The sequence below is a fragment of the Idiotropiscis lumnitzeri genome, chromosome 11 (assembly GCF_059441095.1).
Source record: "Idiotropiscis lumnitzeri isolate Australia: NSW breed Sydney's pygmy pipehorse chromosome 11, RoL_Ilum_1.0, whole genome shotgun sequence".
In the NCBI taxonomy this organism is placed as follows: Eukaryota; Metazoa; Chordata; class Actinopteri; order Syngnathiformes; family Syngnathidae; genus Idiotropiscis; species Idiotropiscis lumnitzeri.
In genome coordinates, this window is record NC_142401.1 from 11,541,017 (window position 1) to 11,556,250 (window position 15,234).

The 15,234-nt window shown below is 39.2% G+C and overlaps 1 protein-coding gene across 1 annotated transcript; it reads left to right on the forward strand.

Annotated features, from left to right (window-relative positions):
- Window positions 1-474: 474 nt before the first annotated feature.
- On the forward strand, window positions 475-14,194 carry LOC148327441 (prostacyclin synthase-like). The gene is made up of 10 exons (XM_088308213.1): window positions 475-707; window positions 811-934; window positions 2,024-2,199; window positions 4,654-4,797; window positions 5,871-5,998; window positions 8,221-8,402; window positions 10,664-10,817; window positions 11,479-11,660; window positions 13,643-13,794; window positions 13,884-14,194. The coding sequence occupies exons 1-10, from the start codon at window positions 640-642 to the stop codon at window positions 14,029-14,031; spliced, it is 1,458 nt and encodes a 485-aa protein (XP_088164339.1). The 5' UTR covers window positions 475-639; the 3' UTR covers window positions 14,032-14,194.
- The last annotated feature ends 1,040 nt before the right edge of the window (window positions 14,195-15,234 follow it).

Sequence of the window (15,234 nt, forward strand, 5' to 3'; positions counted from 1 at the left end):
ATGAGGACTATTGGAAATGTAAGTTAATGTAAGCAACGTTATCTGACACTAGACTAAACAAAAAAAAGGGTTAAATGAAGACCAAATTAGGGCCACTTTTTTTTTAATTATTATTAGGGCCTACTTAATATCAGCAACAAAAGTACATGAAAAATTCAAGAGTTCTTAAAACAAGTCCAGGGAGAAAATATACGTTTTGGCATTCGAGTCCCCTTTCAAAAAAACTGTTCAATATATAAATAGTAATTGTTTGGTTACTTGTTGAGAATGTCCTTAATCCTCCATGCATCCTTATTTATCTGCATCGCTCTAGTGACGTCACTCAGAGACACGTCAGTGGCATGTCAACATGTAACCAAACAATTACTATTTATATATTCCAACACAAAACTTGGTTCCTAAATTTGTGTCTCAGTGCTTTGGTCTCCAAAGTTGCTGTAGCAATAAAAGTGCTAAATGACTCAGTCCAATTGGTTGCAACATGATTCGAGGTGGTGACGCGACGTTCAAACGACACGCCAGCCGTCCGGCACACGCGGGCGGTTGTTGGCTTGCCATCGGGAAGTGCTTTTTAAAGCGAGCTGCACGAGTGGCACGAGCACACGCGCTCGACAACGACAAGAGCAACTTCCACACGAGATGATCTTCACTGTCTTCCTACTGGTCCAAGTGGTGCTGCTCTACTTCTTCGTCACGCACAGATCCAGGTTGATCTTTTTTTTTTTTTATATCTTAATCTAAGGACCGAAGTTGCTTTTGCATGAAGGGGCAGCACTCTGATCTGCTTTGATTTGGCTTGATGTGCTTCAGATCCGAGAGTGATCCCCCTCTTGACAAAGGCGCTATCCCCTGGCTGGGGCATGCAATTGAATTTGGGAAAGATGCGGCCAAGTTTTTGAATCGAATGAAGCAAAAGCATGGCGACATATTCACAGTGAGTATACCCCACTTGGAAATTAGATTTTTTTTTCTCTCATACTTGCAACTGTTCTACTACATCATGTGTATAATAACAACTTTGAAATGTAAAAAAAAATCTATAAAACAATTCCAATGTCATTTAGGTAAAATATCTTTCTTTATGAAGCTTGTATTTGGTGTTGGAAATTCTTTTTCAGTACTCCTACAGAAAAAGTATGCCTTTTTTCACATACAATTGAAATAAAAATAGATATTGAAAGCATATTAGGGAATGCATGTGACAATAACAAAAGTTTTCTGTTGTTTACATAAATACTGTAGTCCCTTTATCCCGGGATGATAACGGAATGTCCACTGCCTCAAGCCCGGTCTTCGTGTTCCAAACGAAAAATAGACCACATACTGTTTGTTGAAGACAAGGAATTTGTTGTTCACAGCCAACGCAATTTAGTGAAATCCAATACAGGTGCTGTGTCCAATAACAATGTTCAGTTTGGATTAACATTGTCATAATTATTCGTGTTTATGATCGTGGTTGTAATTGTCGCCGAGTACAATAGCATTGTGTCATAATGATAACAATTTATTCAATGTTTTGGTGAGCTCAACTTGTTCTGTGTATCTACACAGTGTTTCCAAAATATTTTCAGAAAAGGGTGAATATAATGAATGGATGAATATGATGAAATGAAACATTCCAGTTGCACAAAATACGCCCACAAAGTTTCACTTGTGTCTTGGCGTTGTTTTTTGGGGAAGTCCCTTACCTAAAATGTTCCGTGGATGGAACTTATTTATTTATTGTCAATGTAGTTTTAGTAAAGCTTAAGCAAGAATGATATGTTTTTTTTGGTCATACATACGATGAGGACCATGAAAATAATCACATCGTAAATCGCAATTGCAATACTTGAAGAGGAAAAAAAAAGGCTATTTATTTTTCAAAAATTGTTCCGGCCAGCTGAAAAACGTACAAATATTGGAGTTGCTTCCCACCACTTGATGACTTTTATCCAAATAGTGTACTTGCAAATGCGATTGTAGCTTCAATATTTGCATATTTTCATCTCAGAAAGAACTAATTATTTTTGTGTGTGTGCAGGTGCGTGTCGTCGGGCGCTATGTGACCGTGCTGCTGGATCCTCACTCATACGACTCTGTGATCAACGACAGCGGCTCTCTGGACTTTCAGCGCTATGCAGATGTTCTCATGGAGAGGATTTTCAACCTGCGCCTGCCGCATCATCAACCCGCTCACACAAAAGCGCTGATGAAACGGTACGTCCTTGTCTCCTCGCTCCACCTCCGCCCAAGGGCCTGAGGTCATGTCAGGTTTTCATGTTCGCTGCCGTTTCTAATTGCCTTGTTCTTTTTGCAGTAAACACTCCTGTTGTGTTTACATTTAAGGGCAGTTATTTTTAGAGCTTTTGGTTTCATTATTGCTCACTTTCGGTGCACCTGAATTAGTGTGCACACCCATTCATCACATGAGATAAATTCGCGGCCCAGCCCGCAGTAGAGGAACATTAGGGATGTAAAAAAAAAAATAAACAGGTTAAAAGTGTTAGTCCTTACCAATTGAATTTAAATTAATACTATGGGGGAAAAACTGACTTTTAAGTCTTTTTCAGTGCCTGTTCTTAATGTCTCACAAAAAATAAGAGACAGAGTTTGCGTCACGTTCTTAGTCAATCCCAGTTAACTTTTACGTAAAACCTTAGAATTTAGTTTAATAAAAGTCTCCCAGCATAATGCTGACATTTGATGTGAAACGATTATTAGTGGAGCTCACTTGGGTACCTTCTCTGCCTCTTTTTCTTGCTTTTGAACGGCAATGGGATTAATGGCGTTATTAAAAAAAAAAATGGCGTTACTGACCGTGCTACTTTTTTCTGTAAAGTGCAATGTAATGGGTAATTACTTTTTCAATCATGTTAGCACTGCTGCCATTACTGCCAAATATCATGGCGCTTTACGTTAAATTATATCATTTAGACTGTTTTCATCAGACCAGTACGGAGCCCCTTAGGGGAAACGGAAGAGAGAAAAAAAAAACTTTGCGTTCCCTCGCAAAATCTTTGCGTTACCTTGCAAAGATTGCATTCCCTCGCAAAGGAACGCAAACTTTGCGAGGGAATGCAAAGTTTTTTGGTTTTTTTTTCGAGTGAATGTTTATTTTTTTTAATGCGCATTTATGTACTTCCGGGTCATCTTCCGTGTAAACAAACGCAGCAAAGATGGAGTGTGTTCACCCGTGGGCGAGTTTAATTGAATTTTACTTTGAAATTGTCTTGAAATACAAAGAAAGGAAAATCAGTTCTGGTTATTAAGCACGGTTTTCAAATAAGTGAAAGACAGTTCCAAGCCCTCCTCCATGATTAGTGCCGCCTCCAACGTACTGTAGTCTCTTGAACAGCAGCGCATTCGAGGCAAGGGTAGTCAAACTGACCCGGAAGTACATAAACGCGCATTAAAAAAATAAATAAATAAACATTCACTCGAAAAAAAAAACAACGCAAAGATTTTGCGAGGGAACGCAAATTATTTTTTTTTCTCTTCCATGTCCCCTAAGGGGCTCCGTAGACCAGCGCAATCTCAAAACCGAGAGGCAGTATTTTCTTTTTAATGTCCTTCTTAGTGACTAAGCACAAAACAACCACAAACGTGAAGATGAATGAATCAGCGAGAGTCAAATGGCATTGTAAGATAATTAATCACACGTAAAAAGTACTTTACTGCTGAAATGTTATGGAGAATAACTTAGAAAGTACACTTTGTACCAATTATTATTGGTGCAGCAAATGTGTGAGCGTAAAGTGCTTATTCAGTTCTTGGTTTGGTCCATTACATGTCTAAAAGTGTGTCACCATTTTCTATCAAAAATCCAATGTTTACTTGTGTCTACCGAAAGATAATCACTCCGCTTCATGGAGGACTACGGAAATTGGAGAATATTTATTGGTGAGCGTCTGAAATTCCGAGGATTTAGAAAATTTTGAGTTGCTAAACTATTAATTGATTATCAGAAGTATTTATCAATTAATTTGATAATCGAGGAGTTGTCAATTAATCTTTGTGCCTATGTTTTAAATATAGTATCCTCCGATGTTGTTAAACTTTGTAACTAGCCCATGAAACCCACACCAAATTCCAAATTCTTTGACCTATTTGAAGGTTTTTAAAAAAAAAAAAAAAGTAACCCAATAAATACTTTTCCTCCTTACTAATTGCATTCCTGAAGAAGTAATTCACTCACTAATTCAATTACTTTTGGAAAATAGTTATAACCTAACTACAGCTAATCACTTTAAAAATCCTTCGCACCACATCTCTTCCAGTAGACTTTAGCGCTGCCTCGCATGTTGCAGCACAACTTGACACTACACTCAATGTGGACACTTCTAAATTCCGAATTACTCTGAGAAAAGTATTGCTCTTAAAAATCTGCCATGTAATAACGGTGCGAAAGATGAAGGGAACACTGTACACTGATTGAATACTTTTAAATCCAAAAAGGAGTGGCTCTTTCATTTCCATGTTATCATCATGAAGATTGTGCAAAATAAATCCCCATCTTACATTATCTGAGGGAAAATGTAGGTAGGGCCAAGTCAATAGGTTGAAGTGCATTATTGGGACACAGTAATTCCATTTTGTCACAACCCCATCAATCAGGAAGTTTTCATTCTTGCTCAGCAGTTAACCTGCCTTTGTCCCTTCGAACCACCGTAGGCACTTCCAAGGGATGAATTTGGCCACCCTAAACAACACCATGAGCAGACACCTGGAGGCCTTGCTGCAAGCCGAGATGCCTCTAAACCAGAAATACTGGAAACAGACGGAACTCTTCCATTTCTCATACGGCCTTCTCTTCAAGTAAGTAACGTCTTCACCCTCCCACACACGCATACCCGAACATGCCTCGCTATGACAAAAGAAGCCGTCATGTAGAAAGAAAGGTGGAAGCCCTGAAGTCCCTGGAAAGGGGAAATGGATTTTTTGTGAATTTAACACAAAATTTAGAAATAGTTGATTACCCTGACTGAATTTGATTGATTAAAATAATTTTAGAAAATATTTTGTCTCCCCCATCTTCTTCCATTTGTCATGCGTGCACTCACTGTTGACTACGAGGCACTCTAAAGTGGCTCGCTGGTTGTCAAGTTAGGCTTTTAAAAAAAAAAAGGGAAAAAAATGTCCCTTTTTTTCCCCTCTTTGCGCTTCCACTTTTCTCACCTAATGTGTGTGCACTTGCTGCTGACAACAAGGCACTCTAAGGCAGCTACGCCAGTGGTCTATCTTTAGAGAAAATGCATTTTAGGGCGTAGGCTTAACTAACTAGCTAGCTGGGTGTTATAATTGTCGCAGATCAACACTAATGTGAACAAAAGTGGTCAAGTTCTACTTTGTTGAAGGAGGGGAGTGACTCATACCGGAGTTGAGGTGCATCATTGGGCCCCGTTTTAGCGACACTCAAAAATCAGGAAACTTTAACTGGTGAAAAAGAGTTTAATGCTGTATAGCCACATTTTGTGAACTGCATAGTTCTCAGTCTTTGGACATTATGAGCAATTATGTTTCAAAAATGTACTGTATAGACAAATCTCTGAATTCAATTTACTGAGTCTTGAATCCGCTGCTTACATACCAGCCTATGTTGCTTTGTTTGTAAACTGCCCAAGATAAACTTCGGATGACCCCGCTCTTTCGCGGACTTGTTTGATGACTCCTTTCCGCTTGCCTGCATGAAAATGGAGCTTTCGTGATTAAAGTAAGCATAACAAGGCAAACATGAGATGTGCGACGTCAGGCCGCAAGGCATCTGGGACGTGTCCCGATGTGCAAGCGCTGGGACACCCCGTGTGTAACGCTTTGAATGGGCGAGTGGAAAAATACTTGAAGTTGAACATCACGAGATTCCTGAATGTCCCCAATCGTTTTTTGTGTAGGGCGGGTTACCAGACGCTCTTCGGGGGAGAACAAAATAATAACAGCGCCGATCCTTCGATCGTCTATGACGAGTACCGCAAGTTTGACAGCCTCCTAACCAAGTTGGCAAGAAGAACCTTGAAGCCAGGTAATGACTCGTTAACCACCCACTGAGAATTAAACACCTGATGGGAGGTGCCGTCCGCTCCACTTCATGCTATGACTCACAGAATGCACTTACTCACCTCGTCCCTCCACTCTGCCTTGACGACATCACTGCACTTGTTTTTTGGTTTCCGTAGCGACGATCCCAAATGGATATGATTTATAGTAGTTGTTGATCTACACCCATCAGTCAACACTGAGTAGAATTTAGGAGATTAGTAATGATAATGATCCCTTTCAAGTACGCTTAATAGTACCTCAAGGATGTAATTAAACTGTGTGCGTGTGCCCATGTCTGTTGGTGTAAATATTTTTTTAAATGTCCGTGGACCAGGATATATATCTTATCTAACATATCATAAAAATATCATATATATTTATATTAGTCACAAAAGGTTTTTCCATTATATATACTAGTGGCATTTAAAGTATAATAAATTTAAAAAGACAGTCATTCAGTGACCAAGTTTGTGACAAACTCTTATCTCAAATGCTATTTCCAGATTGGAATGAATGGAAATGCCATTAATTCGTTTTGAGTGAAATCACTCAATAATCTTCTCCTTTTGAAAACATGCAGGTGCGACCTGTTGAAATAGAATGGAAAGAATTAAACATTTTTTGTCACATTTGCTACAATACTATGGACATTGTTCTACTTCTTTTGGTATGTGTTCCAAAGAGACGCATGAAGAAGTGAATTAGTAAATTGCAGTTATAGTCATGTTTTTCAGATGATAAAGAATATATGCCTGTGAGTAATGTTACATTGTCTGTCCACATGTGTTTCTCCACCGTCTGTGTACAAATAGGTGTTCCGAAAGGGTTATAACTCTGCAAAACTAATTCTATTCATTAGCTTTTTCATGGCGCTTGCATTGTGTATTAGCATTAAGCTAGCGGGATATTGTAGGACAAAGTTATATGATTTTGATTTTCGTTGTTTTATATTCCGTTTGATGGTGAACTTCAACTGCCGGTGGCAAGAAAGCGCTTGTTCATTACGCAAACTGCTGCTTGTTGACAAATTAGTTGAGTTAACTACCGTCATGCAGCGCTCATATCTAAAGATTTACGAGCAAGTCAAAACAAAAAAATAAATAAATAAATAATCATCCGACAATAGCTTGTTATTTGAGAAACTCGCCAATGGGGTCACTCGTATCTAAGGCACCATTGTATATATAAACAAAAACTTAAACAACAACATTGTTGTGAGAAGCATTTAATCTTAAACCATGACTGCTGTGGGAACAAAAGGGCAGGTCAGAAAATGTTGTGGCTTATGAGCGAGAGGTCCTCCAAGATACTTCTTGTTTTGCTCTTGGTTGTACTACTGACAAGTCTTGGCAAGCTGTCCTGCTGTTGCAATGTCATATTGTTTTCTGAGCTCACACAGTTATCTGATGACCTGATTTCATATCAGTGATACGCCAAAAGAAGCCCACATGTCATTTTTCTATAGAAATATAAATCACATCAAAGTACAATGAGGATAAGTGAAATGCACTACACATAGTACATCCCGATATACACTATTAAAATATCATGGAAAGCGAAATGTATTACTCTAATTAAATAAAAAAAAAAAGTGCAAGTCATAATGTAGAGCACTCCACAGATTGTGAAATCTCGGGATTTTCTTGTGATGATTCTAGTTTTCCAACAAAGTTGTATTGTACTTGCAAACCTCCCCCCAAAAAATTGAAGATTACCATCAAATTGTGTTTTAAATTTACTATATAATTTAGGGTAGGAAATGGCCCTCACATTTCCACGTGTTTAACGACGGTTTGACTTTTTTTCAGTATATATATATATACATGCGTTGGCTTAGTAAATATAAGATTTGACAACCTGTCAGATATGATTCACATTCCTACCGTCTTCCTGCCTCCACATGTTCACCATATTTTATATGCTCCGTGCAGTGTCGTTGTTGTTTTTTTTTTTGTTTTTTTTTAGTATGATATAGTCAGCTTCCAAGTGACATCTGCCAGTTATAATATTATTCCACAGTCATAATATTATTACACGGACCTATCCGTTACTGTCATATCCTGTCATAGCTTTCACCCCTTAACCTTTGCTGACGTCTCTTCTTTTTGTCTGTTGAATCGCTGACATTCAAACCCTTCATGTATTGCAATGACTCACTCACTGATTGGACTTGGTTTCATTTTTTTTTTTTCTCATTTCTAACAGAGGAGAGGAGGACAGCTCAGAGTGCTCGTCACAAGTTGTGGGAGCTTTTGGCCCCGGCGGGTCAGACGGAGGACTCGGGGTCAAACGCGTGGATTTACGCCTATAGGCGACTTTTGCAGCGGGACGGGGCGGATGAGGAGATGCAGAAGCGGGCGATTCTGCTGCAACTTTGGGCCACTCAGGTGAGCGTGACATCAGGATGGCGATTTTGTGCATTTGTGACAAGGAAACACTGAAAGCCTTATGAACTTGCTTTGAACTTGAACTGCAATACTCCGCTTCCCTCCACATGAGGGTACTGTTCTCGTTCTACTTTTATTTAGAGGCGGCGAAAGGACTCACATACTTGCATTTAAGTCGAAGTCCAAAGTACAGTTGCTTATGTAAAAAGAAGACTCTGGGATAAGTAAAAACTACATACCTCGAAAATGTACTTACAAAAATATGCTAAAGTAAAAACGATTCAGTTGCTGTATATAAAATAGTTTTGATTACTATGGAAAAGAAAATTATCACTAAATGTTTCCCCTTTCATTATCTTACCTAGTGCTTGTACTTTGAAGAATTTATTATTATTATTTTTTTTTTTAAGCCATGATTATAAATAAAATGCCTAACAAAATGGTAACTAAGTAATTACCTTACCTGAATTTGCTAACAACAAAAGCAAGTGAAAAAAAAAAAATCCAAGTTAGTTGGAGTACAGGAACTAAGTATTATTACTTTACGTCCCTTTATGTGCTCGAATTCATTTAAATGTCTTTTTTTTTTTACCCCTGAATGATTAACAACACATTTTTAACGTTTAAACAGAAATGTATCCCCAAAATCTAATTGAGCTTGTGTGTGTGCCGCTTTGGATACAAGGTCCACTCACATTTATCTGACTCATTCCATCTTGCCTCCAGCCCTGCTGGAGGCCCTCTTTGTATTAAACGTGTTGATCAGATGTCAACTTGGCCCCACAGGCAACTTACTCATCATTTTGCTCTGCACTTGTCGCCTTCGTTTTATTTCCAACTTTTGAATCACAACTTTGAAGTGATGCTGAGTCACACTTGAGCGAGTGAGGCATTCGCTGGGCTTCATTAAAACATGATATTTTAATCATAAAGACCCATTTACGCACCAGAAATGGTGTATTCATCATAATGCCGTTGTTCATAAAAGTAGGCTGATGAGTTTGTCATAAACATGAATTACAGTTTTGATGTTGTTTCTGGTGGGCGTTTGCAAGTTTAAAAAAAATAAATCCTTTTTTAGTCATATTTTTTTAAAACAGTCATTACTTGAGAGTTGTATATAATTTCATATTCAAGAAACCATGGGACCTGAGGAAAAACAACCAATCAGAGACAGGTGACTTTCAAGGTGTCAATCATATGTTGTTCAACCGCGGGCACAGAACACCACCGCCTTGCAAAAAAACTAACTAGACATATTTAGTGTTGGAGTAACAGTCCAAAACACTTTCTGGGCTAACAAAGTTAACAGGTCAGAACAAGTAGCAAGTTCTAAAGATACATATTAAACAAAGTGATATTATTTTTTTATTTTTGTTTTGTTTTTATTGCAAACTCCCCGCTTAATGTTGGAGATTTATTAAGTTACTGTATATTATATGACGTGTTCCCAAAAACTTCACAAAATGTCTGAGGCAAACCAAATTACATGAATAAGCTTCATGTTGAAAAATAAGATTATGAAAATGTCATCAACATATTCAAATGATTATAGACTATTACTGATTTTATGAATCTTAAATGTTTGATATGCGCCACAGCTGTGACGTGAAACACATTTTACTTCGTCTGATAATTTCTTTTTTATTTATTTTTTTTTAATTTTTTTTTTTTGGGAGGCATTTCCCAATCAGTTCCACTAGGACAACTCATATTGAATTTCATGCACATTTTGTATCTGACTGTGGTTTGAGCATATTCACAAAATGACTTTTTGTTGATTTTGAATGCCACCCTGGAAAAAAAGTAAAAATATGAAAGTCAAACTCTAGTTAAATATTAAATTTAGTTCATTAATATGAGCAAGAACTGACTTTATTAGTTTTGAAAATTATGTCAAATTCTTCAGAACAGAAACTTGTCTTCATTATGCTACTTCATATTCTTTTGTCCAATTGGATGCAGCTGGTAGGCAACGTCGGGATTCGAATGATTTTCCTTGTATTGTTTACTTAAACCATATCTGTACTTGCCAAAATAAGACAATCCGGAGAGGAGAGTCTCACGAAAGGACAATCTGGTTTTTTTTACGTGGTGTGTTTTTATTGAACATTTTTCCTTCCAAACACCCGCCCATAGTTGCATGTCACATTGTGCTCCTATTTGTCTTTGCCAAACAAGTACCTGTGCAGTCGCTATGCAACAGCAGCGTGAAACAAAAAGGACAGGCTCCTCACTGTCTTCTTTTTGTTTGCTCGCAGGGTAACGTCGGTCCCGCCGCCTTTTGGCTTTTGGGATTCTTGTTGACAGATCCTGAAGCGCTGAGTGCGGTGAGGAGCGAGTTCAAGCAGATTTCCCAGATGGAATCAACAGAAACGTCCCTTCTCCACTCCCGTGGAAACACTCCAGTCTTCGGTGGGTGAAAGGCAACACTCGGAACCAGAAGTTACATACCTATAGCTTCAACCAGAGCTCCAGACTTACTTTTTTTTACTATTAGCAAAGTAGCCTCTTACTTGAAATTTTAAGGGCGTCCGTAGAAAATTTAGAGGTGCGTCACCCTGCAAAGTTAATATTAACTCCACTCATTTTCACTCTATCACTGATAAATGGGCTAAAGTGTGGAGCAAATGTTTTTCAGCAACAAAAAATATAAGAATAGGATTCATTTTTTTTAAATTAATAAATTTGCTGGTCCCCGCATTTTGTGGAGAGCAGTCTTCATACGACATACGTGGTTTGTTTCTTACTCATTTTGCTAGCTTGAGGGTTTAATATAATCAAAATGCGACCGAGACAATTGGCATCTCGGCATCTCAAGAGTCCGATGTCACAGTGAGAAGCTGATCATTTTCTTAATTAAAATGTCAGCCTCGAATAATGAATAAACCAGAAGTACGGCGTTATTTTTATTTATTTATTTTTTTTGGGGTGTACCCCGGTTTGAATTGGCCCACGGACCGGTACCATCCGCAGAACGGTGATTGGGGTCCACTGCTTTATATTACAAAGAATAAGGTCACCTTGAAAAATAAAACGGCACTCAGTCGTAAATTCCTTTTTCCGTCCTCTCCAGACAGTGCCCTGGAGGAGACGCTCCGACTCACCGCTGCCCCCTTCATCACCAGAGAGGTAGTGCAGGAGAAGACCATTCAAATGGCGAATGGCCAAGAGTACCATTTGCGAAAAGGAGACCGAGTGTGCTTGTTCCCGTTCACCAGCCCTCAAATGGACCCTGAGATTTTCCCAGAGCCGCAGGTGAGTGTTCCTGTTGCTAGTGTAATTGTCCCCACTCCATCTAAACCTTTGCTGACAGTGTACAGCTATTTGCGGCAGATGGAGACCGTTTAGGATATCCAATGTTTTACTAGTGTCCAACATGAATACTGTACACTTCAAACAATGTTACCTAAAACAATTTGATATCATTTCAAACTCATTTTATATTCGCCTTTAAGATAAAGGGCTTACAGATGACCTGAAGTACACAGGTACAGGTACATAAATGGAAGACTGTAATGTTGCCTAACAATCCAGGCAGCCCGCCACGAACACAGAGCTTGTCTCTGTTGAGATTCATCAGCCACAGGCGAGACCATTTCAAACGGGTGCGTCACTTTATTTGCAGATCGGCCCGATGAGATATCTTGAGCTGTCAACAGTCTCCTTGAAAACTAAGTCAACATGAACACATCAGTTCCAAGATCGGGACAAAGCATACAACTGTCCTTCGAAAATGACTTTGTTCTGCTTGCCAATCTTAGATTGGAAACTTCAGCTGTTCCTTCTTTCTGTAGCTTTGGTCTGTCATGAACATTGTCTTGCGATTCGGGATTTATGTGTCCTGAAGCTCCTGTTTCTAAAGTCTCAAAGAGAACTGGTTTCTCCCCGACAGAACCCGAGAGCTTGATTCCATGTGACATCGCCTGGGGATGTGCGGTCAGGGCAGGCTCAGTTTCCCCTTAGCTACATGAGAAGAGTAAAAAATAAATAGATAAATAAATAGTAATGAATACATTAAATTATTCTTCATTTTACATGTCTGGTCGGTGTTTTACATTGATTTTCTTTTTAAATCCAATAATGAGATTGCGTAATTTCTGTTCAGATACATGGGTGAGAGGAGAAGCGTCTAAGCGCTATTTTCAGAGATGGGCACATTACCCTAGTTTGCATGTCCGTCCTCCGTCCACAACGTGGGCACCCTTCTGCTATCGGCACTCCGTCCTTATTCATAACAATAATGGTCCTCTGTCCGTTCTTGTTCTTTTAAAGTGCTTCCGACCTTACCGTTCTCCAGTGCAAGTGAAAATGACAGAAATTGCCGTGCGGTGTTGAAGAAGCATGGCACTCTTCTATTGGCCTTTTCGTTTTATATTTAGCTAGCATTCTGATAGGCATCTTGAAATTGTCTAGTGCTGAAAACGACATAGGAAAATACTTTAAGGACAATTAAAGGTAGGAACAAATGTTTTATTTTTTATTTATTTATTTTTCACTCATTTTGTTATCTTATGGGTTTAATCTTGGCGTAATGCGACTTTTCGCAACTTGACATCCGTCAAGAGTCCAAAGTAACAGAGAGAAGCCAATTCCTTTTTCAAAATAAAATAGTTTTCAGCCTTAAATAATAAATGAATTGGAAGTACCGCAAGTCTTTTTTTTCTTTCATCTGTGCCGCCCGCCGTGGCCTGGTGGTTGGGGACTGCTGTTCTAGATGCTAGCGCTATTCTAGCTAATGCTAGCCGCTGGCGGCGACGTTCCCCTTTGCTCAATTCTCAAACAGGCTGATGAGGCGGACTTTTTTGTGCTCTCAATACAGAACATATATGCTTCTTTTTATAATGTTATCAAAAGAACGCAAAAACTGCAAATGTGTGTGTGTTTTACCAAATAACGTAGGATACTTAAAAAAAAAATGTGAATAGGTAAATTCACCAATAAAAAAAGGCGAATTGTGATTGGACCACTTGGGAGTATATGTAGCATGAACATTTGCATGGGGGAGGTGGAAAGAAATCCCACACAAATCTGACTGTTCCCCATCGGCACGCCAACTCCTCCAATGAGAGGTCAGCTGCGCGCCTCTGAGGGATTAGCCTAGCAGTGAAACAAAATCACCGCTAATTAGCGTGGGAAGGACATCACAAGGTCACTTTAAAACTTGCCCTGACGAACACATTGTAGGGGATTTGGGTAAACAAATCCAACACGTCACGGTTCTGAAAATGTGTTTGCAGAAGTTCCAGTTTGACCGCTTCCTGAACAAAGATGGATCGGCGAAAAGGGATTTTTACAAAGGAGGCAGAAGGCTGAAATATTACACCATGCCGTGGGGCGCAGGCACCAATGGCTGTGTGGGGAAGCAGTTTGCCATCGATACCATCAGACAGTGAGTGTGCCGGAATCAGCGCCATGTTTCTAGACCTCCCATTATCCGAGCCCGGAGCCCACTTTGTCTTTTCTTTATCTCTTATTCAGGTTTGTGTACTTGGTGTTGGAAATGGATTTGGAATTGTGTGACAGAAACGCTCAGCTGCCAGAGATAGACACCAGCCGCTATGGATTTGGGATGCTCCAACCAAAGGGAGACTTGTTGGTGCGCATTCGAGCCAGGAAGATGCACTAGGTTTTTGCACTCTAAACGCATATTTGTATGTTCATGTTAGCATATTCACTCTATGTACAGCGTATTGTGTCGAAACGCCTTTCATCCTTTTGTGTTTTATATTTATAATGTGAATTTTATAATTATTTTGTTATTTAAAAATAAATAAATGTGAAGTACTGTGTTTTGTCTTTTGCATTGGTTTGATGAGGAGAGCACTTTTTGATTCGGATTGCAGAATTGGCCAATCTGGGCTGATTCTCGATGTCAGCCAGCTAAATATCAGTGATCTATTAGGCCCTTATTCCGTTTTGCACATTTCAATTATACAACTCAATTCATGAAATATTTCTTCAGTGTCAGCATTATGTGGGAGGATTTAGGTCCAACCCCCCCCACCATAAAAGTTACTATGCTCCCCTTCGCTGTAGCTGAGCCTTTTTCTTGCGACATTTTTAATCTGTGAATGTACTCATTGAGATGAAGATGAAATCCAAAACCCAAATGAACAAAAAAGTAAAAGGGTGTTGAGTTGACTGCTTTCTAACATTTGGCACCCATGCATTCTTGTGGTCCGTTCGGCACCCGTGGATTTGCATTTTTGCAGATTATTTTCCTTTAAAAAATTTTTCAATATCTTTTAAAATTGTTTTCGATTGGTGTTTTTTTTTTTTTCCATCCCCTCAACTTTTTTGTGGACTAGTAGTGCAGGTAAAATACCCCTTCCAAATATGGTGAATTTTCCAAATTCCCACTGTCGCACTGGGGTTGCTAGCGGGGTAGTGCTTTCCATATGCTGCCATATAAATTAGCAGGTAATAATCAAATATCAAAAGGTAGGAGGGTGGCCACAATTTGATCAGTCCACCTTGTCGCTCCGCCCCTGTGTGGCATACTCTTTCAACGGTTAATGTTGAGTGGAAGGGCCACCACTATCACTGATCGAATGCCCCCCTCCAGGATGTGCTCAAACGCCGATAATGTTTGTCTCCTCCATTACGTCTCCTACATTCCATAATTTAAGAAACATGTTACTTTATGTTAACTGGTGATAATTCATGTGTAGAGCACGATTATCTGTACTTTAAACACTGCCGCTCACATCTGTCACTGTGACATGCATGCGTAATGTTTGGAGAGTGAGTGGAAAGTTCAGATTTGTATAAGACCCGGGAAGCTGCTGATCACTTCCTGACAGTTGTAACAATTTGTACCGTGTAATAC

Excerpts from the sequence above, each read along its gene's own strand:
- LOC148327441 (XM_088308213.1), top strand. The coding sequence starts at position 640 with ATGATCTTCACTGTCTTCCTACTGGTCCAAGTGGTGCTGCTCTACTTC. Across the intron at positions 708-810 it reads TTCGTCACGCACAGATCCAG|ATCCGAGAGTGATCCCCCTC; the intron begins GTTGATCTTTTT and ends GATGTGCTTCAG. Across the intron at positions 13,795-13,883 it reads GCCATCGATACCATCAGACA|GTTTGTGTACTTGGTGTTGG; the intron begins GTGAGTGTGCCG and ends TCTCTTATTCAG.